The 23,414-nt window shown below is 40.4% G+C and overlaps 3 protein-coding genes across 4 annotated transcripts in view; 2 read left to right on the top strand and 1 right to left on the bottom strand.

Moving 5' to 3' along the window:
- Nucleotides 1–17,112, top strand: part of LOC115741208 (protein CHUP1, chloroplastic-like) — a 26,776-nt gene extending 9,664 nt beyond the window's left edge. The window contains exon 2 of the mRNA XM_048280394.1: nt 16,355–17,112. Within this exon, the coding sequence (XP_048136351.1) occupies nt 16,355–16,648 (294 nt within the window). The 3' untranslated portion in view covers nt 16,649–17,112. The remainder of the gene's footprint in view (nt 1–16,354) is intronic.
- Nucleotides 8,107–23,414, bottom strand: LOC115742403. 2 transcript variants are annotated; one of them, XR_007198692.1, is made up of 2 exons: nt 22,718–23,414; nt 8,107–8,116 (listed from the first exon to the last, which is right to left on the bottom strand). XR_007198692.1 is itself a non-coding variant. In XM_030676673.2 (2 exons), the coding sequence occupies exon 1, from the start codon at nt 23,326–23,328 to the stop codon at nt 22,780–22,782; it is 549 nt and encodes a 182-aa protein (XP_030532533.1). In that variant the 5' UTR covers nt 23,329–23,414; the 3' UTR covers nt 22,519–22,672; nt 22,741–22,779. The 2 variants fall into 2 exon arrangements, 1 of the variants encoding a protein (XP_030532533.1); XM_030676673.2 differs by lacking the exon at nt 8,107–8,116 and adding an exon at nt 22,519–22,672 and having other exon boundaries at nt 22,741–23,414.
- On the top strand, nt 18,783–19,722 carry LOC115741215 (oleosin G-like). The gene has a single exon (XM_030674999.2). The coding sequence runs from the start codon at nt 18,885–18,887 to the stop codon at nt 19,446–19,448; it is 564 nt and encodes a 187-aa protein (XP_030530859.2). The 5' UTR covers nt 18,783–18,884; the 3' UTR covers nt 19,449–19,722.

Here is a 23,414-nt window from a genome sequence, read left to right as displayed (position 1 = left end):
ATTTATTTTATTTTTATAAAATTATTAAAAAATAGGTAAAAAATTAAATAATTGCAAAATCAACTTTGGAAGCCTCAGCCTAGCCTTAGGAACCAATTTTGAACAAAAAATATTTTTCATAATTTTTAATAATTTTTTCGAATTTATTTAATTATAAAATACCCCAAAAAAATCATAAAAAATGCCATTCGTGGTCATAAAAATACAAAAAATAGTGGATATTTTTATTTTAATTCCCTCTTCACTTTGGTCACTTCAATTTTTGAAAATTTGATTCGGGTCATTATGTTCCTTCACAAACGTAAATCCGAATCGAGCATAAAAATTCCGCTTCGAGTCTTCTAATTTGTAATTTTCATTTTTAATAAGCCATGACACTGATATCTAGAGCCTTGAAATGCAATTGTGTCAATTTGGCTTCCAATTTCTTCAATTTCAACCAAAAGGGCTTGATTGCACAAATTCTTTACAATTTAGTCCCTGGTTTCACAAATATTAAAATTAAAATTTTCCTATGGACACCCATACAAACCCAAGACCACTACCCTATGTTTTTCATCATTCTGAATCAATTGGTGATGATAGCTCAGCTTGATTCGACCGTTTAGGCTTTGAATTATTGAAAAATCATTACCGGGTCAAACTTTGAATTTGGGGTTTTTATGCTAAATAAAACCATTTAATCCCCAAGATACCTCTCTTAGATGTAAAACATGCTGTAGAACCCAATTCCAACTTCAATTTAATGGAAAAACGCCAATCTGGGAGTCAATTTGATAAAAATTGTGAAACCAGGTCGGGTGGATCTGACCCACCAACCTGGTCACTGTTCATCGTCTCCTTCATTCACCCCATCACACACACGCAGCATGCCCGGTGTATGAAAATGTCGAAATTGATCGCCGAAATGGACCTAATCAACGGTGTGAATAGATGGGCATTCTTGGAAATTCATTCCCGCTCGCATTGGGTACCATTTTGCAACTCGACGAACGACGCGATGAGCTGTCGAGGCCGTTTTTGTACGGGAATCCTCGGCCAAAAAATGTACGAAGGGAATCTCAGCCATTGAGGGAGAGAAAAGGAGGGTTTTGTTCGTCACTGGAAAAGAGGGGTAAAGGCAGAGAGGAAAGAAAAGAAAGAGGAAGGAAAGAGAGAAGGGGGCGTAGGAATTTTTGGGGGAGGATGGCAGGGACGACTGGTTCTCGGTCCGCCATTAAAGGAAGTGACCCGAGAGCTTTAAGCTCATTTTCTGGTGCACTCAGGCAACATCAAGCTATGCCATTGGGCCCTATAGCTTCTCCTCGAACCCGTGAACAAACTGAGCCACCTTGTCCGCCATTTCATTCCGAAAAGGTAAGCTTCGCTCAAACCCTTCACCTCGGCATCCATAACATTCGACAGTCATACTTTGTTCTATCAAAGTTTTTTTTTACTGAAACTTGCTCAAATCACGTGCTAAACTGGGTCTTATGTTATTTTTCACATCATTTCTTTCCGAAAACACCCGAGTCGACCGTCATTACCCTCACAGCGAGTCCGAACCTGCAACTCAACCTCTCCGCCGTCGTGAGCGTTTCCGGGCCATTCTGGCCCGTAGGTAAACTTCCTCGTACTCCCATGATGATGCACGCTGATTTCTACACCTTGCTACGACATTGAAATGAATAGATGTAACTCGGCTGGAAAACCGGTACTGTGATGGTTGAATATGCTATGTTCCGGGTGCATTTTTGGTTGAAGTTTGAATGTATGTGCTTGGAGTGGTTGAGTTTTGTTTTGGTGTAAAAATCTTTGAGTTTCGGGTGCCTTTTTACATCAAAATCGCGACTCTGGCGAGGCGGGCGCGCCGATCATCTTCCCCGCAAAGGGACCGACCAGTCAACCTTTGTTGACTGGTCATCGCCGACGTGGCACACCACGTAGGCGGCCACGTCGGCGGGATGGGGCCAAATCTAAAGAATAATAAATGGCTCGATCGAACGGCCGTGGTGTAGCCACGTGTCACGATCTGGTGATTTTCCACGATATAAAATGATTTTCAGAAAGCATAAAAAATGGATTTTCAAAATATAAATTTTTTTTTAAATAATAATAATAATAAACCAATCCGATGGCCATCGTTATGACATGTGACGCCATGAGAACCGTTAGATCAGTCCTTTTAAATGAAATTAATTAAATCGGGATCAGACGCACAAAGAGAAGCCACGTGGCACATCTTAGAGCGTCCGATGGGGGAGTTTGTTGATAAAATCAAAACTAAGTCGTTTTAGACCGGTTTTCAACCCATACGGTCGGATTGGGCGCCCAAGAGGTGCGGGCCGGGTTGACCCGGTCCGAAAAATTATTTAAATACACAAAATTCGAATAATAATAAAAAAATTCAGAAAATTAAAAAAAAAGGAGGGAAAAATCATAAAAAATTAGTAGATATCGAACAATAAAAAAAAATTTCAAAAAATTTCCAAAAATAGGAAATGGCCACAATCAACTGGCCAAGACCTATTTTGGGTGTTTCGATTCCCGAGCCTTCAAAAATGTCGATTTCGCCCTTATGGCGAGTCGTCTCCAAAAAAAAATAAAAAATTTCCAAAAAAATTTCCAAAAATAGGAAATGGCCACAATCAACTGGCCAAGACCTATTTTGGGTGTTTCGATTCCCGAGCCTTCAAAAATGACGATTTCACCCTTATGGCGAGTCGTCTAAAAAAAAATAAAAAAAAATTTCCAAAAATAGGAAATGGCCACAATCAACTGGCCAAGACCTATTTTGGGTGTTTCGATTCCCGAGCCTTCAAAAATGATGATTTCGCCCTTATGGCGAATTGTTTCCAAATTTCTCCGTACTATCCCCGGCCTCGAATTGCACATTCCCTAAACCTTTAGGGCTATACTAGGAGGCCATTGATTGAAATTGATATCCTTTTTCCCATGCACTTGATTGCGTATTTACCTTATTGATTGTAATCGATAGAATTAGTCTTTCAATTTGCATGAAAACCCCGATCCAATTCCCTTCACCGGAAATTTGAGCCTGCATGAAATATTAGTTAGGAAAATCACTCGTGTTAGGTACCGAAAGGGCGTCGGTAATGATATCGATGTAACCAAGTTCCCAACCCAAATCTCCGGTTCCGTGTAACCGAACGACCTCTCCCAATCGTTCAATGAAGTTTCCGGTCCACCTTCTAAAAAGTACCCGTGGCGACTCCAAATGTATGCACACATCGCACATGCCACCATGACCACACCAAGGTCGAACACGATTGACTCTTATTGTCGAAAAACTCAAAAAAAAAAAATTTACTCCCGCCGCGATTTGGTATGGGCTTCGGAGGGCCCGCGCCGAGAAAGGCCCGAGGTCTCCTTAACGAGGAAGTCGAAGGCCCGATCGGTAATCCATTTACCTTCTATCGGATTGGGGTCCAAAATAGAGGGTCGCGACAGACTTGGCGACTCAGCTTGGGAACGAACCCGGAATCTCCGGGTTTCGGTTTCCAAGTGGACTTAGGCCGTAATTAATACTTTGAGTGATTTTTCTAACGCATTTTCTGCAGATGCTCTTGAAGGTGAGGTAAATTCGCTCATGATAGGTGTTATATGGTTTTGCAGATTGGAGTGATAAGGGGTGTAGTCCGTGCTTAACGTTGTTTTATGCAGATTGGGAGTAGGAATGTATGTCATATGGATGGACTTGAAGCGCTGTTTTGAATATAAATTGTTATGCATGATTCACTTGCATATTTGAGGATCACAACACGTTGCACAAAGCACCCAAACCCAGTCTGCGAACCACCCATTTAGGTAGCCATAGATAGGGAATCGATATGCGAGGCTTTAGCGTCGGCTTGCGCTGGGGTTGACCATATTCGATCCCACTTACTATCCGAATCGATGATTTTATCCACTTGTTGTTGATTGCGCTTGTGGACGAATTCATCGATCCGAATAGTTTGAGCCCTTTTAGGTCCACACCTTATCCCATTTTTCGATTTTTAGAGTTAAGCTTCACTTGTCTCATACGCGTGTTTATGGGCGGTTGGTATACCTAAAACCAAAATTCATTAGGTAGCATGCTTGGTAAGATCCCTTTATTTCTCTACTCAATTTACTTGTAATTTTTCGTTTAACTTGCTCTTAATTTGCATGACATACTGCATTCATTAAGTTCGATGGTTGAGTTTAATTCCTTTCTAGAGTGCGGGTAGAGTAGAGATGGTTTCCCCAAGTCAGTCTAAGATCCTAGAAATGTTCGAGTACGAGTGACACACCATTTGCCTACCGACCACCGAGACGTTCAACGGGTTCCAGTCATTCCGTTTCGTCCAAGAAAAGGAGCTTATCGGGTGAAACCTCATCCGAGGAACGAATTGCTTCTACACTAAGTCCGCCGAAGAAATTGAGCGAAAACACCGGAAGGAAAGGATGTGGAACCTCTACTTGAAGTTGAAGGACGCCTTCCACAAGGCAAGAACCGCTCCGAGACAGTCACCGGAGGTCATTGAAGTATCGCCCGATAGAGAAGACCCTCCTGGGATTCATGCATCCTCATCGGTCCCTATTCAAGTCTCATCCGATGAAGACAATGACCCGAAATAGCTGGATCAAAGACACCAAGAACGTCCCAGGAAGACCCGACTTGGGGCATCTCTTTTCATTTCGAGTCATCGAGTCTATATCGGGTCCCCGCCCGTAGAACCTGTTCCTATCCTTTTTTTTTAGATATGGACATCAAAAATCCTTTTAGAGTCGTGTTTAGGCGTCTTTGCATTAGAACGCGAAATTGAAATTTTTCTCAACCATTCGGATTTTCCCGTTCAATTACATGCCTCATCTAGATGAAATTTTTATTAGAGCTCATACTTGGCGTGTTTAACTCAAGACGAGAATCTAATCCTCATTTCACGGTGCATGAGACATGGAACCGAACCGGCTAGCATCATGCATGAGCATATCATTTGCATGGCTTTGTGATTCCCATTCGATCCATTATATCCTTTGATGGAACTTGGGTTGAAACCCTCATTCAATATACTCTTTAATCAAATAAGGGGACTTGACCCTCGTTACATCAAGAGGAAATAATGAATTGAATGAGTCTCATGACCTTGTAATCCATGATAATTGATTTGGAGCATTATTTTCATTATCCTAGACTCGATGGGGAAGGACGATATCCAAGTCATTCCGGTCCCGCACGGAGAGTTACCGATTTGGTGGGGCCGCCTCAACGAAACCAACCAGGCTTACGTCGCGCAGAGGCTAGGACATCTTATTGATTTACTTAAGGTGACATACCAACCGACACTTATCCAAGCATTGGCATGATTTTGGGACTCGACCACACCGACCTTCAATTTCGAAGGCTTGGAAATTACGCCCGCACCGGAAGAATATACAATCGTCATTGGGGTTGAGTTCAAAGACCAACTAGTTCACCCTCCCTTAGGTCTAGATCCCTCGAAATTACTTTCTAAATTCCTTCGCCTCAAGACTTCTGAAATCGAGAAAATCTTCAAGGCTAACTCTGATAGATTCCCATTCTCGTTCCTCTTTGACAACTACTCCAACCTTCCCATCATCACTGGTTATAGTGCTAGCAAGGTATTCATCTTAGCCTTCTTCGGGTTCGTCCTTTTGCCTACTTTCAAAACTACCTTTAATCCTCTCATTATCCATGTAGCCCAACAAGTGTGTGACCGGTTAGACTATTCCCACATGATTCTCGCCGAAACCTTCCTTTCTTTGAACCGTTACAAAGTTGCTTTATACCGTTCCGGATCCGCCCGAAAAATCACCTTCCAAGCGTCAAATGGTCTTCTCTACATGTGGTTCACTTCACATATCAAAAGTCTCAAACTACGTGTTGGCTGCTATGAAATTAGCCAACACGTTTACCCCCTCAAGTCCCGTCTTAAGTGCCAATCACTCATTACTGATCGTTTTTTCAACGATTGGTACAAGCTCCTTGAGAACCTACAACCCGACCAAATCCGATGGCGATTGACATGGCCCAAGATGTATGAGGCTCGGATTATGACTAGTGATGGAGGACCTATCCCGCTCATGGGATTCACTGGAGAGGTCGCGTATTATCCTATCGGGGTCGTTAGGCGGTTTGGTATTCTCGCGGAGATCCCTCCCCCGAGTCATCCCGACGAGTACGCCTTTGAACTCCCTCATGGAACACTAACCAAGGAGAATAAGGCTCACTTCCAAGCAAAGATTGATGCCATAAAACAGGCACTAAAGGATTCCCTTCTCCAAGAGGTGGAATGGCCGGATGAGTTGAGCAAGGAGATGGACCTTCACTGGGCCTCCGAGGAGTATATTCAAGCCTTCAAGAAGATTCGCCAAACTCTCGCCGAGCCATATGTCCCGTAGTATATCGTCCCATATGTACCAGGAGTGAAGCCGTACATACCGGAGAACGTGAGTTCACCCGCCTACCCCGAAGACGAAGAGCTTTACGATCGAAGAACGGCCCCCACGGTGACTTCAGAAGACGACGAATGATGGGAGACCAGGACTAGGATAGAGAGATTTCCCATCGAGTTTAGGATATCCGAATATTTTCACTTGGCTTTTGAACAAAACTCTTTTGAGAACTTTAATATGAATGTCTTTAATTCATGTTTATGCATATGAAATATCTTTTCCCAAGTCCCCATTGCGATTATCATGGATTACTACCTTCCTAATAATGTGTCTATTTGTGTGAACGACGAGAAGAGCCTCGTGTGGGAAGCACACTCACAAGCGAGCCGTCATTCACATTATGACATGTTATCAAGGAGGCCTCACATTGTATGACTCGCCCTTCATTTCGACATTACCGATTCCCGTCTTTCCAAATAGGTGATTTTCAATCACGAGGACTCGAGCACAGGCTCGTCGACAAGCATGCATGGAGCAAGAGGAAATTGGTTCCCGTGTAAGGAATCTCGAAGCGTAGATGAATCGGATGGTCACGTTAATAGCCGAGATGAAGGCTATGATGGCTGCGGCCAACACGGGACCCCCTACTTCGATTGACCTCAATCAAGCCGCCGATCCGAACTCATCTACCACCTCTAACGTGAATGGGCCCACTAGGGCTAATCTTGCGGTTCACCTTGAGCAGACCCCGGTTGTTGAAATCCCGCCAAAAGCATTGCCTATCATGGCCGACCTCGAGGAGAAGTAGAAAGAGAAATCGGTCATCAAGGCCGACGAAATGGGAATGGCTAGCTATGACATCCCGTAATCCGGCTCGTTTTGAAGCCTTGAATAAATGAAAAGTCTCATCGATGTATTTCAATCGAATCTCACTCGGAATTGATCCCTCTCGAGCAGACTAACCAAATGGGAATGGCTAGCTAGGAAAATCAAGTACGTGGACCTAAGAACTTGATCATGGACTGACTCTTTGGCCATGAAAATTGTCGAGGGAATATTTTGGACCAATATAGGCCGATCCTAGAATAATTAAGGAACGATTTGGGTAATACCATACGCTTGGATCACGGGTGATTCCGTTAGACCTCGTGTGGGTTCCGAACGTCCCCGAATTATTTTCTAATGATCGCGACCATCGGGACTAGTGATTGACCCTCGTAAATGAATGACAACTAAGGTCGCCATGGCTCGAGTAATTGTTAAACGTGATTTTAATCACGGGTCGATACGCGTAACTCCTAAAAACCACTCGTTAGTTTGAGATGCGCTGAAAATTCTATTGATCGAGATTGATCGCTAATCAAGTTTCGGAATTTGACGTCGGACCTTCAAGGGTTTCAATAAATAAATTTTGGACGTTTCCTCATCTAGTGTACAATTCCTTCGTGGTTCGCCCCAAAGAGGTTCGGGAAAAATAGATTTGGACTGGATATGGTATTTGCCCTTGAATAATACCCCATTTTTCACTTGGAACGAAGGGTATTTTGGTCATTTTTCCTCTTGGCCGAATTTTGACTATTTTTGGTAGAGAAAATCACCATTTTACCTCTCTTGACTTTCAAGACACCAAGAATATCCCACCCAATAATTATCTTAACTTATATTAATTATTATTTTGGCCCCCTTCTTCTTCATTTTTCAAGAGCACACTCTCTCTCTAGCTCACTTTCTCTCTCTACCTCATACTCCCTCACTTGGCCGAATTCTCTCTCTCTCACCCTCCATTGCCGAAAATTCTTCAAGCTTTCACCGGCATCTCTTTGGATCGCTTGAAGTTGCTAGATCGTCGTCGAGTCGCCACCTGTGCAAGAACCGCCGGAATCGCCACTTGATTCGAGCTTTTCCCAACCGTTCAATGGAGGTTTTTGCAAGTTTTTGAGATAGGATTATTTCTAAACCTAAATTAGGCGGTTAGGTTGCTAATAGACCTTGTATTTGCAAAATTTTGATGAAGAAATATTTGGAATTGAGCTTGGATATTTTACATAAAGCAAACATAGAAAATTAAATTATGAAATCAAAAATATCAAAGTACAAATAACATATCAAACGGATACGTATCTGTTTCTATTATGTAGAATGACTTTCATCATGTTGGGATATATGATGGAGCGGAGAAAAGGGATAATCTCCCTTTTCATTTCCTCTATCATTATTCTACATCAAGCAAACATAGAAAATTAAATTATAAAATAAAAAATATCCAAATACAAATTGCAAATCAAACGGATACATACTTGTTTCTTTCATGTATAATGACTCTCACCATGTTGTGATACATGATATCTAAAAACTTCACTTGGTCTTCTATAGAAAACCTTTTGAAGTTATTGTCCAATTTTTTGAATTTCGAGTTAGACCTTTCCTCATTTGATACTTTATTCAAAAGTTCTTGTTCCATAGTCTGAAGTTAATCAAAAAGTAATCAAAAAGTTGTCGAACAAATATTAGAAAAAGAACAAAGAACCTACGCTCTTAACAAAGAACAAAAAGTTGTCTAACACTATCGAGGTGGTCGCCAAGTAGGAAGCCGGTCCCAAATTTTTGGGATTCTTCCAACACTACCCAGAACTTGGGACCTTGTTCTTTCAGGACTCCTAGCCTTTCTTTGCATAACTCGGCCATTACCCACTTCAAGATTGTATTTTCTAGGCACCCCTCTCACAAGGGTGCGGGAGTACCGAGAGGAGATATAATTCTAAATCAGCCCAAAAAAATAAAATCAAATGAAAATTAAAAAAGCTGAATATCTTGATTATTCACTGCGGAAACAGAAGACCACGGGATCATACAACATCAAACACAGTACTAGGGAAAACCGTTAGCTATAGAGGTCCCCGAGCAATTTTTGTAGCTCATGTTTGTATGATATTCTTTCTTTGTTCGAAACATAGTGATTTTTGTACTTCTAAGTATATAGCTATAATAATCCCAAATTCTCTTCCATTGCAAACAGCATAAATTAATTTAATACCATTAGAATGTCGTTTGAATTTTAAATAGTTTTAAGATTTGGTCAGCCTATGAGATAGAAAAGACATCAACTTTAGTGAAATGGAAGATCACTGGATCATTCCTGGTGAAAATAGAAGATCACGGGATCTTCGAAATCAAACACAATGCTACGGAAAACTATTAGCTACAGAGGTCCCCGAGCAATTTCCGTAGCTCATGCTTGCATGATGTTCTTTCTTTGCTCAAAAGATAATGATTTTTGTACTTCTAAATATATAGCTATAGCAATCCCAAATTCCAATCCATTGCAAACAACATAAATTAACTTCATGTTGTTAGAGTTTCGTTTGAATTTCAAATAGTTTTAAGATTTGGTCAAATAGAGAAGACATCAAATATAGTGAAAGAGAATATATAGGATCATTCGGGGTGGAAACAGAAGATCACAGAATTATTTAACATCAAACACAATGCTAGGGAAAACTATTAGCTATAGAGGTCTCTCAGCAATTTCTATAGCGCTCATGTTTGCATGATGTTCATTTTTTGCTCGTAACATAATGATTTTTGTACTTCTACGTATGTAGCTATAACAATCCCAAATTCCAATCCATTGCAAATAGCATAAATTAAGCTCATGCCATTAGAGTTTCGTTTGAATTTCAAATAGTTTTAAGATTTGATCAGCCTATGAGATAGAAAAGACGTCAACTCTAGTTCATATTTTAGGAGGAAAGAAAATTTCTCCAAAACCTAAAGCTAAATTAAATAAACAGTACCTCACTATCACGTTTAACTCCAATCAAATATACACTGCACCGTCCACCATTGTTGCCCAACAAATTGTCAGAGTGGCAAGTAATGCGATCCAAATTAAATTGTATTGCATTGGCACTTCTATAATTCTAGCAAGTTCACAATCAATATCACGGTCACCCTCAATGGTCGAGATATAAGGCACGGTCATATAACCATCCAAAGTGTGCTCCCATCATCAGCAGTTAAGTCATTAAACTTTAATATTGTTTAACAATAATATTAAACCTATTGAAGAAGAGCAATTAATAACCTATAATTACGGAAAAGGAACCAGCTTCCATGGGCGTAACTTTCTATTGACACATTTTTTTGTTTAGAAACGAAAAATCAGTAATAATGTGGCAACACATACTGTTCCATCCCCAAACATGCCAGGGCCTACCTATTGTTTCATAAATAGATTCTAGAGTTTTAAGAATATATGATAGCACAACTCCTAATCAATGACAATTATCGCATTGTGTTATTTCAATTAGCCATGTTTGAAGAGAATAACGAGAAAAAGGGGGTGATGAAACAATGGACTATTTGGGAAACTTTGTAAAGCTTTCCGTTTGAGAAGAGGAAAATCAGCAAACTCTTCTTAAAGTAGAATCATATTTTTTCGGATTAGGTCTTATGCTGGCCTTCACGGTTAAAACAAACTGGCTAAAAACACCCAACTATCACTATCAGAGGACCATTTTATTAGCTTCTAGAATTAGATATAGCCGCCTACCAATTATTTTATAAATAGGTTCTAGATCGTTCGGAATACATGATAGCTCAACTACTAATCAGTGGCAATCATCACATTGTGCTATTTCAATCAACTTTGTTTGATGAGAATAACGAGAAAAGAGAGTGATGAAACAACAGACCTTTGAAAAACTTTTTTAAAACTTTCCGTCTAAGAAGAGGAGAATGAGTAAACCCTTCTTTAAAGTAGAATAACATTTTTCAGAATAGGTCTTATACTGGCCTTTACAGTTAAAACAAACCGGCTAAAAATACCCAACTATCACTATCAGAGGACTATTTTATCAACTTGTAGAATTAGATCAAGCCACCTACCTATTGTTTCATAAATAGATTATAGAGTGTTTAAAATACATGATAGCACAACTACTAATCAGTGGCAATCATCGCATTGTGTTATTTCAATTAGCCATGTTTGAAGATAATAAAGAGAAAAATGGAGTGATTAAACAATAGACTATCCGGAAAACTTTGTAAAAATTTCTATATGAGAATAAGAGAATCTGCAAACCCTTCTTTAAAGTAGAATCATATTTTTCAGATTAGGTCCGATGCTGGCCTTTACAATCAAAACAAACCGGCTAAAAACACCCAACTATCACTATCAAAGGATCATTATCTCAGCTTGTACAATTAGATCAAGCCGCATAACTATTGTTTCATAAATAGGTTCAAGAGTGTTCAGAATGCTTGATAGCATAACTACTAATCGGTGGCAATCATCACATTGTGTTATTTCATTCAACCATGTCTCAAGAGAATAACAAGTAAAAGGGAGTGATGAAATAATAGACTATTTGGGAAACTTTATAAAACTTTCCGTCTAAGTAGAGGTGATTCAGCAAACTCTTTTTTAACGTAAAATCATATTTTTCGAGTTAGGTCCCACGCTGGCCTTTACAGTAAAAACAAACCGGCTAAAAACACCCAACTATCACTATCAAAGGACCATTTTATTAGCTTGTAGAATTAGATCAAGCCGCCTACTATTGTTTCATAAATAGGTTTTAAAGTGTTCATAATACATGATAGCACAACTACTAATCAGTGGCAATCACCACATTGTGTTATTTCAATCAGCCATGCTTGAATAAAATAACGAGAAAAAGGGAGTGATGAAACAATAGATTATTTGGGAAACTTTGTAAAACTTTCCATATGAGAAGAGGAGAATGAGCAAACCCTTGTTTAATGTAGAATCATATTTTTTGGATTAAGTCTTACGCTAGCCTTTACAATCAAAACAAACAGGCTAAAAACACCCAACTATTACTATCGGAGGACCATTTTATCACCTTGTAGAATTAGATCAAGCCGCCTACCTATTATTTGATAAATAGGTTCTAGATTGTTCGGAATACATGACAACACATCTACTAATCAACGGCAATCATCATATTATGTTATTTTAATCAGCCATGTTTGAAGAGAATAACGAGAAAAAGGGAGCGATGGAACACTAAACTATTTGGGAAACTTTGTAAAAATTTTCATCTGATAAAAGAAGAATCGGCAAACCCTTCTTTAAAGTAGAACCATATTTTTCAGATTAGGTCTTATGCTGACCTTTACAATCAAAATCAACTGGCTAAAAACACTCAACTATCACTATCGGAGGACTATTCTATCAACTTGTAAAATTAGATCAAGCCGTCTACCAATTGTTTCGTAAATAGGTTCTACATTATTCAGAATACATGATAGCACATCTACAAATCAGTGGCAATCATCACATTGTGTTATTTCAATCAACTATGTTTGAAGAGAATAACGAGAAAAAGGGAGTGGTGAGCCAATAGATTATTTGATAAGCTTTGTAAAACTTTCCGTCTAAGAAGAGGTGATTCAGCAAGCCCTTAAAGTAAAATCATATTTTTTAGGTTAGGTCTCACACTAACCTTTACAGTGAAAACAAACCGGCTAAAAACACCCAAATCAGAGGACCATTTTATCAACTCGTAGAATTAGAACAATCCGCCTACTTATTATTTCATAAATAGGTTCTAGAGTGTTCAGAATACATAATAGCACAAATACTGTTCGGTGGCAATCGTCACATTGTGTTATCTCAATTAGCCATGTTTGAAGGGAATAACGAGAAAGAGGGGTGATGAAACAATTGATTATTTGGGAAACTTTATAAAAATTTCCATCCGAGAATAGGAGAATAAGCAAACCCTTCTTTAAAATAGAATCATATTTTTCGGATTAAGTTTTAAGCTGGCCTATATTGTCAAAACAAATTGGCTAAAAATACCCAACTATCACTATCAGATGACCATTTTATCGGCTTGTAGAATTAGATAAAGCCGATTACCTATTGTTTCATAAATAGGTTCCAGTTTGTTCAAAATACATGATAGCACAACTACTAATCGGTGGCAATCATCGCATTGTGTTATTTCAATCAGCTATGTTTGAATAGAATAACGAGAAAGAGGGAGTGATGAAACAATAGACTATTTAGAAACTTGGTAAAACTTTCCGTTTGAGAAAAAGAGAATAAGCAAACCCTTGTTTAATGTAGAGTCATGTCTTTCGGATTAGGTCTTATGTTGGCCTTTACAGTCAAAATAAACCGGCCAAAAACACCCAACTATTACTATCAAAGGACCATTTTATCAGCTTGTAAAATTAGATCAAGCCGCGTACCTATTGTTTCATAAATAGATACTAGAGTGTTCAGAATATATGACAGCACAACTACTAATCGGTGGTGATCAGCACATTGTGTTATTTCAATCAGCCATGTTTGAAGAGAATAATGAGAGAAATGGAGTGATGAAATAATAGATTATTTGGGAAACTTTGTAAAATTTTCTGACTAAGTAGAGGAGAATCAACAAACCCTTCTTTAAAGTAGAATCATATTTTTAAGGATTAGATCTTATACTGGCCTTTGCGCTTAAAGCAAACCGGCTAAAAACACAAAATTATCACTATCAGAGGACCATTTTATCGCCTTCTAGAATTAGATCAAGTCGCCTGCCTATTGTTTCATAAATAGGTCTTAGAGTGTTCGGAATACATGATAGCTCAACTACTAATGAGTTGCAATCATCACATTGTGTTATTCCAACCAGTCATGTTTGAAGAGAATAACGAGAAAAATGGAGTGATGAAACAATAGACTATTTGAGAAATTTTTTAAAACTTTAGGTCCGAGAAGAAAGGAATCAGCAAATCCTTTTTTAAAGTAGAATCATATTTTTCATATTAGGTCTTATGCTGGCATTTACAGTCAAAATAAACTAGCTAAAAACCCCCCACTATCATTATCAGAAGACCATTATATCGGCTTGTAGAATTAGATCAAGTTGTCTACCTATTGTTTCATAAATAGATTCCAGAATATTCAAAATGCATGATAGCATAATTACTAATCAACGGTAATCATCACATTGTGTTATTTCAATCAGTCGTGTTTTAAGAGGATAACGAGAAAAATGGAGTGATGAAACAATATACTATTTCGGAAACTTTGTAAAACTTTTTGTCCGAGAAGAGAAGAATCAGCAAACCCTTATTTATAGTGGAATCACATTTTTCAGATTAGGTCTTATTCTAGCATTTACAATCCAAACAAACCGGCTAAAAACACCCAACTATCATTATCAGAGGATCATTTTATCGCCTTGTAGAATTAGATCAAGTCGCCTGCCTATTGTTTCGTAAATTGGTTCTTGATTGTTCAAAATACATGATAGTACAACTACTAATCGGTGGCAATAATCACATTGTGCTATTTCGATCAGCCATGTTTGAAGAGAACAACGAGAAAAAGGGAGTGATGAACCAATAGACTATTTGGGAAGCTTCGTAAAACTTTCCATCTAAGAAGGGGTGATTCAGCAAACGTTTTTTTTAAAGTAAAATCATATTTTTCAGGTTAGGTCTTATATTAGCCTTTACATTCAAAACAAATAGGCTAAAAACACCCAACTTTCACTATCAGATGACCATTTTATCATATTGTAGAATTACAACAAGCCGCCTACTTATTGTTTCATAAATAGGTTCTAGAACGTTCAAAATGCATGATGGCGCAACTACTAATCGATGGCAATAATCACATCGTGTTATTTCAATCAGCCATATTTGAAGAGAATAACAAAAAAAAAAAAAAGTGATTAGACAATATATTATTTGGGAAACTATGTAAAACTTTTCCTCCGAGAAGAGGAGAATCAGCAAACCCTTCTTTAAAGTAGAATTATATTTTTCGGGTTAGGTCTTAAACTGGCCTTGATAGTAAAAATAAACCGGCTAAAAGTAGCCAACTATCACTATCGGAGGACCATTTTATCGGCTTCTAGAATTAGATCAAGCCGCCTACCTATTATTCCATCAAGGAGGTTCTAGAGTGTTCAGAATACATGATAGCACAACTACTAATTAATAATATTCATCACTTTATGTTATTTCAATCAGCCATGTTTAAAGAGAATAACGAGAAAAAGGGTGTGATGAAACAATAGTCTATTTGGGAAACTTTGTAGAACTTTCCGTCCGAGAAGCGGAGAATCAGCAAACCCTTCTTTAAATAGAATCATATTTTTCATATTAAGTCTTATACTAGCATTTACGGTCAAAACAAACCGGCTAAAAATACCCAACTATCACTATCAGAAGACCATTTTATCAGTTTTTAGAATCAGATCAAGCCTTATCTTTATTCTAAGTCTCGTTGGTCGAAAAATGCAGAAAATGACATCTTCTTCCTTTTCATGGCCTTCCTCCTTCCGGGGTTGCTTCCTTCTCCAGCCATGAATGTGTGAATCACCCGAATCGTCTATGGAATCATCTATGGAATCGTCGGAGTAAAAGTGTCAGGGTGAGTAAGAGCAAGACAAGGGCAAGGGCAGGAGAAGAATTCCATGAATCGAGCATGGGCGTGCGTCGCCTCTATGGGAAGGAGTAAAGTGTCTAGGTGATGGCTAATGTTTACTAGGGTTTATGATATATTTGCAAATGATGGCAAATATTTATGATATATCTGCTAGTGTTTACTATGTTTAGTCCAAATATAATAAACAATTAAGCCAAAAAAAAATCTAAAAAAATTTCAAAAATTTTTAGTCCTGATTTACTCGTAACCACATTAAACAATAGCCTTCTCACTTTCGCCTCAAGTTAGTTACGTGTTATGGGAAGTCTTGACTTTCCGTTCGAGTTATATGTTATGGGAAGAACTGCTCATTTCTCCATTTGAAAGACTACAATAGCCTTCTCATATTTAAAGTGTCTTGCACTCTCTTATCCATCCTATGTAGGACAAGAAAAATGCCTTATTTGTTTGTTTTACAAACAAACAGCAACAGTACATTCGTCGATTTTTTATCTTGTGTATCGGATACAATTCTCTGATAAATTTTCGGGATTCTGTTGCATCATCTCACAGAGCGAAGTGATTGCTGGGGTCGAAGAAGAGGCGAGTGCCCTGAAATGTGGGAACGAAGACCTCTTGAAGCAGATAGAGACGCTGCAGAAGCAGAGATTCAGCATGGTGGAAGAGCCGGTGTACCAAAAATGGCTGAACAGTTGCTTGAGATTCGAAATCCAGGACTACCAAACCCCACCGGGCGCTCCTGGACGCTATCCTAGTGAGGATTGGAGTTTCGGGTCACAGCAGGAAGCGAAATCCGCCGCTCGTGCCGCATCCGACTGCGCCGATTCGTCTGAGACCTCCGCGTAGAGCCACGAAATCGACGGCACGGGCTCGACCCTCGAAAGCACCTCAGGCAGCCAAAGCAGCATAGGCAAAAGATCTAGCCTGATCACTAAGATAAAGAGGTGGAACAAGAGCAAGAGGGACATCATGGTGGATCCATCACCAGAGAGGTCTCATCCTAGCAAAAGATTTTTGGCAAAGATGGATTAATCCTCAGATTTTCGACATCGATGGTCCTCGAAGCGAGGTGGGATTTCGCTACTGATGCTTCTAGGAAGACAAGTGACTAGGATCTTGCAGAATCCCCAGGCCCGGAGATTGGCTCCCACCGGAGGAGGGTATCTTTCAATGATCACGTTACCGTGAGGAATCTAGAACCGGAGTTTGAAGATACATTACCACCGGATGAGATGGAACCCTTTAGCCGGGAAATATATGTCGGGAGCTGGAGTCGGATGTCGCCGACAAAGTCAAGGGACAATGCACTAACAGTCAGGCAGAAAGAAAAGGTGCAGAAGCATGAGGATGTAACAGCATCGCAGGCTACCGATTCAAGTCATCAGAGCGCGGATGAACCAGAACAAATTGACACGAATGAGCGTGCGGTCAACACAATCAGGCTAGTTCGATCGCCGGAGGCGCGATATGAGCAGATGAACCGGATTGAAGCTCGCTCACCAGGCCTTGTTTCTGCCTTCATCATCTTCATCTTCATACTGCTCATACCCAGATTTTGCTCTTGGGTTGTGTTTCGGTTGACAGCCCTTTGAACCGAATGTGACAACGTAAATCCTAGCCATAATGTTGCAACATGAGCTAATTATTAGCATCTGTCTGGAATTATTTTTACTTTATTTTTGCTCAAGTTAAATTTTATAGCTCACATATCTTTTTGCAATTCGAATATGATTTAGCCATGCTTTTTTGAAATTTGAATAACATTCTAAATCTCGACGGAAAAAAGTACTTTTTACTTTTATTTAAGTCCAAACAAACACTTAATTCCATGTCAGCAAAAAGAGTACCCAAGTGTTCCATATTCATGATTTGGGCGTAACAAAGTTCCTATTGGGCCTTCTGGTAGCGCTTCGTCCCGATAGGATTCGGAATGGGCCACTTGGAACTAAAGCCACGGGCTATGCACTTACTTATAATCCAGGAAAATTGTCAAAAAAATCCTTAACCTATTATCAATTTTTTTTCATTTCATAAAAAAGCCTTAAATATTTTAATTATGCAAATTGAATCCTAAACCTTTGCACTATTTGCTAATCGAGTTCATCTAGTTAATTTTGATTGGAAATCGTTGACTTGAATGATACGTTCAAGTTAGCGATCTTGAAGTCACCAAAAGGATCGGACCCATGATAGCCGCGATGGTGGTAAGGGTCCATTTGTATTGCGAGAAATGAACAGTTTAAAAAATGTTTTTCTAAAATCGATCGCTTGTACTACTAAGAAAAACTAGTCAATCAAAAAAGGTTTTATTATAGACAATGTTCTATGTCTAAAGACTTTCATGGACGATGAGAATACTTTTCATTCGTTCTTTTTTTATAAGCGATACAAGCAATCATTTCCAAGAAAATATTTTCTAAATTGTTTATTTTCGCGAAACAAACAAGGCTCCGCTTATTTCACGAAAAATAAATGATTTGAACAATATTTTCGTAAGAACGATAACTTATAATGCTCGTAAATTTTTTTCATCGTCCAAGAAATATTGAAACATAAATTGATGCTCGTGATGAAAACATTTTTTATTGATTCAAACAATATAAGTCATCATTTTTAGGATAAATGTCTTTCAAAATATTTATTTTTTAAAACAAATGAAGCCTAACATTTAAAAAAAGTACCTTACCTTCCAAAATAAAACAATATAAGTCATCATTTTTAGGATAAATGTTCTTTTTTTATCTTGAAAATATTACCAAATACTTTCTTCCTGTGAGAAGTCGTTCATAGAAATATAATCAGAAAAAAATCATTTCCGTTCAGAAATTATTATCAAAAACAGAAAAGTTGTTAAACGTACCCTCATAGCCCTCCAAATCTCCTCAAATTACCACTTACACTCCGACTAGCACTGTAGCAAAGAATTGTTTAATTGCGGATTAATAGTAATTCGTCGTATATGAACGACAAACGATATTCTTGGTTCCTCTCAATCAAATTGTGGCCAAGAAGGAAAAATCCCCTCGTTACACGCGGGCATCACCCATCATGTGCTCCATAGTTCCCACACGTGTCAACTCGCATGTCTCCACCGGAGCACCTTCTCCACACGTGTAAGGCCACGCCCGCTACCGCTACAGTCCAGGACACTTGGAAAGAACTCTTCTTTCCCCTGCCTCTTCCCTTCCCTCCACTGACTCCACTCCCCTCGTCTTCTCGAAGCTTGAGCTCTCGATTCTCAACAATGGCCGACCTCCAGAGACCTCCCAGACCCTTTTCGGCTCACGGCGCTTCCATCCTCCACAAGCTGCACGAGCACGCGCCCAACTCGCCCCACCTCCTCGGGTTCCTCGCCCTCCTCGTCTCCGACGCCATCCTGCTCCTCCTGATCGGCCTCACCACCACCGCGGCCGTCATGGGCCTGATCCTCTTGGCGCCGCTGGTCATCCTCTCGAGCCCGATATGGGTCCCGATCGCCGCCGTCCTTTTCGCTGCTGTCGCCGCCGCGCTGTCCGCGTGCGGGTTCGGGGTCATAGCGTTAGCCGGCCTGTCGTGGCTGTACAAGTACTTCAGAGGGTCCGACCCGTCGGGCTCGGGTCGGGGGGAAAATGCCTGGGCTGGTCACGTTAAGGACTATGCAAAGTAAAAGGCCAAAGGTGAGAGGTCTTTTGATGCTTCTTCTCGAGATCTTCTTCTGCGCCATGGTTGGGTTTGTGCTTGCGCCTGTGGAAATGAAGAAGCGCGAGGAAATCCAGACAAAGGGACATCAACATCGACGTGGTCCTGTTCTTGTAAGGAAAAACCCGGAAGTGTTGTCGACAATTGAGAATGTGAAAGAGAGTAACTTTTGTTCTGTCTGATGCATCTTTTGGTCGAGTCAACTCCAAAAAGTCGAAGTCAACGGACGAGGGAGTGGCCATGTAGGGCCAAGGATCGACATTCGCGAACCGGGCGCCCTTTTTCTTTTCTTGAAATTTGACTTGAAATTTGTGAGTTTCGTGCGGTCAAAGTGTCGGCGAGTCCCCAGCCCTTTTAGTTTTACCGCTCTAGAAGTCGAGAAAGGCTTTGGTCTTCTTGTGAGGGCCGCGGGCCTTTCGGAAGCGTATTGCAGCCGCTGTTTACTTTGCTGTTCGAGCTTGAACGAGCGACTTGAATTGGCGATTTACGTCAAATGCACGCGCGGTTCGACAAAGAAGATGGCCGGAAAATGTTTCTTGGTCGTTGTCGTTTTTCACGAGGCGAGGGTTAGAAGAACACAAAATTAGGTCCCTTTTTCATGCCGAGGAATGTGAGACAATGCATGTTAATCAGGGAACGTAGCTAGCAAGTTGCTTAATAAGCACGGTGCGAAGTAGGCCAGCCATGTAGGACCTCAAATTTCGATGACTTAGCTTAGGCGTGCAAGTAGAGATGGCTGGTTCAGCCGAATCGCCAATTTCGATTTCACGAAAAGGTGGAACCGGCGGTTTCGGTTCGGAACCGCTGGTTCCCGAGCCCAACGGCTCTTTACCCCCGGTCCTCTCTTTTAAAAAAAAAAAAATAGGTCGGAACCAGCGGTTCCGGGCCGGCTCTGACAATTTAGAATTGCCACTTTTGCTAATTGAATGTAGAATCAGCAGCTGTTCAAATTGTAGTGAAGCACAACTGACCTCAAGACGAAAATTGTAGTGAAGCGCTCGTCTTAAAGATTGAGTGCCTTCGTCGTTGGTCTTTGGCCTAGATTGCCTATGGTACGTCGTCGTACCGTAGCGCCAAGGATGTGAGCCCATTGGAAAGAAAAAAAAGAAAATAACAGGCGGAAAGAAAATCACTTCAACGGTTCACATAAATCGCCGTGATGATTACTCTCCCGTGCAATCTGAACCGTTTGTTTGTTGGCGGCACACATCACACCCGTTGCCGCTGAGGGCGGCTGACCTTGCCACAAGCTGACGAGCGAGGCCTAAAAGAATCTTTTTTTTTTTTTTTGTTCTTTTTTCCAATGGTCGGTGAGGGTTGCTCAGCGCCGAGGGTCGTTGGGCCCTTGCTGACGGTGGATGAGGATCGCGATGCTCTCGCTCAAATCTAAGCAAGGCTATCTTGTTGGGAGGGCATCCAGGCCCTCATCCATGGCCGGCGAGGGACTCCGGCGACCTCCTTCACCATAGTATCATTAAAATGACATAAGAAAAGAAAAAAAAAATTCAAATATTATAAAAATTGTCCATGTTAGCGTTGATAATAAGACAACCGACATTCATGTCAGAAATTTTTGGGTAAAATTGGCCGTATGAAATGAATTTACATAAATGCAATAAATTCAGAACTTGGGAGAATTGTCAAAAAAGTCCTAAACTTATTGTATTAGTGCCAATTTAGTCCTAAACCTTTTTTTGGTGCCAATTCGGTCCTAAACCTTTTGCATACTAAACCTTTTGCATTGGTGTCAATTAAGTCCTATATCTTTTATTGATGCTAATTTAGTCTTAAACCTTCCGTATTGTTGCTAATTCAATCCTAAATCTTTTATATTTATACCAATTGAGTTAATCCAGCCAATTTTGATAGTAAATCACTAACGTGGGCATCGATTGTCCTATATGGCACGGCTAGCGCTAATTTGGACATTTTTTAATATTATTTTAATATTTTAAATAAAATTTTAAGCATTTTTTTGGTTTTTTTCAAAATTATTTTTAAAAATTATTTAAAATATCAAAAAAATATTTAAAAAATATCCACATTAGCGCCAACCGTGCCATGTAGGATAACCGACATTCATGCCGGTGATTTCCAATCAAAATTGTCCGAATTGACTCAATTGGCATAAATACAAAATTTTTAGGATTAAATTGGTACTATTATAAAATGTTTAGGACTAAATTGACACTAATAAAAGGTTTAGGACTTAATTGGCACCAATACAAAAGGTTTAGGACTGAATTGGCATAAAAAAAGGTTTGGGACACTAATGCAATAGGTTTAAGATATTTTTTACACTTTTCTCTTCAGAACTCAATTGGCAAATAAAAAAAATTATGGCTGAATTGTTGTGATTACAATAATTTTAAAATTTTATTTTGTTAATTTTCCCGCAATTCGTGCTCTTTTTTAACATAACCGCATTTGCAATTTGTATTTATTCGGGTTAGGGTGGGAGGTTGTAATTGTGATTTCATAACGTAAACACGTCAATTTGTGTCCAGCCTTCAGATGACACGAACCTTCTCCGTGACTTCTGAACGAAAGGGCCGTCTCCCGATACCCACAGCCCTAACATGGCACGAATGGTCGCAGGTCAACAACTACTGAACAAATATGTATTTTTGTGGGTAAAGCCAGGTAATGCACGCTAAAGTTTATGGTCCCTCACTATATGTATATGTGACTATCTCAATATTGGCGGCGCCTGGAGCAGTCTTACCTTCCGGGACTTTGCGTCCTGTGCCAATCCGCAAAGCAACTCGATCGTTTGACTCGGCCTTTCTCGCATTTGACGAGTAGGATAGAGCTCGGATGATAGAATAATTAAATAGTAAACGATATCTTTATTTAGCAGCTTAAACTTCAAAATAATTGTTACTTGATAGTAATCTCACAAAATGTCACATGATATAGAAGAATAAGAGGTCGCAAGTAATTTTCTTCTGAACCCTTTGAGCTTTTGATGATAGAAATTAGATGGTCCGATCAATTCGAATTGATAGGCGAATTTCAATTTATAATGGAGTTCGAAAGAAGACAGAGATTGCTTGGTGAAGGGACAGCCCAACAAACATTATGGAACGACCAATTCCTGGCTGAAGCATTTGTACAGTCAAACTTCACCTCTTAGCTCACAAAACTTTCTGATCACAGGGCGAAACGAACGACCATGCTCCCCAAACCCGAAACTAAAAAGGCGAAAAGTTGCGCTAAGGACAAACCATTTCTTACCTTTCCTTATAATCAAACACGGGTCAGGGTCGCGCTAATTTGGTATTACTATGAAGCTTTAGCTACTTCCCCAATCCGCCGAAGTCGAATTTACTGACCCGTCCCTCCTCCGGGCAGGCGCGGGAGAGGTACCCCGGCAAGGGGCTGGCGCGCGGGGACCGGAGGGGAGCCTGGTCGAGCTTCTTCCCGTTCTCGTCGTAGTAGATCACGCCGGAGAAGTCCAGCGGCTGGCACTTGTCCCCCATCAGGATGCTCCTCTGCCAGACGCCGCCGTCCCCGAAGCACAACTCCTCCGACTCCGCCTCGGACTCGTCGCCGCCGCGGGAGGCACCCTTCTTGCGCCCGTGCACGAACGCGATCGCCTTGCTGCTTATGTTCGAGAGGAGCTTCTTCGGGCGCCCCAGCGGGGACCCCATCGCCGCAGCCGGCGATCTCGGCGAGAACTTGCCCCGGTTGTGCCGGTGGTGCGCGAGCTTCTTCGAGACTTGGCCGGCCTTCTTCGCGCACAGGGACACAAGGGCCGAGACGGAGACGATGAGGCCGAGGGCAAGTGGCCTGTGACGAGAGGTGCTGGAGTCCGTCTCCGGCTGCGCCGCCTGAGCATGAACCATCTCCGGTGACCAGAGAGAAAACAGCTGACGCTAGAAAATGGTGTGGAACGTGACTGGAGATGGCTTGAAAAGTTTAGGTGAGGTTT

Source organism: Rhodamnia argentea, chromosome 6, assembly GCF_020921035.1.
Source record: "Rhodamnia argentea isolate NSW1041297 chromosome 6, ASM2092103v1, whole genome shotgun sequence".
In the NCBI taxonomy this organism is placed as follows: Eukaryota; Viridiplantae; Streptophyta; class Magnoliopsida; order Myrtales; family Myrtaceae; genus Rhodamnia; species Rhodamnia argentea.
The sequence above is the reverse complement of the archived record's forward strand: the minus strand, read 5'-3'. Positions and strand labels throughout refer to the sequence as shown.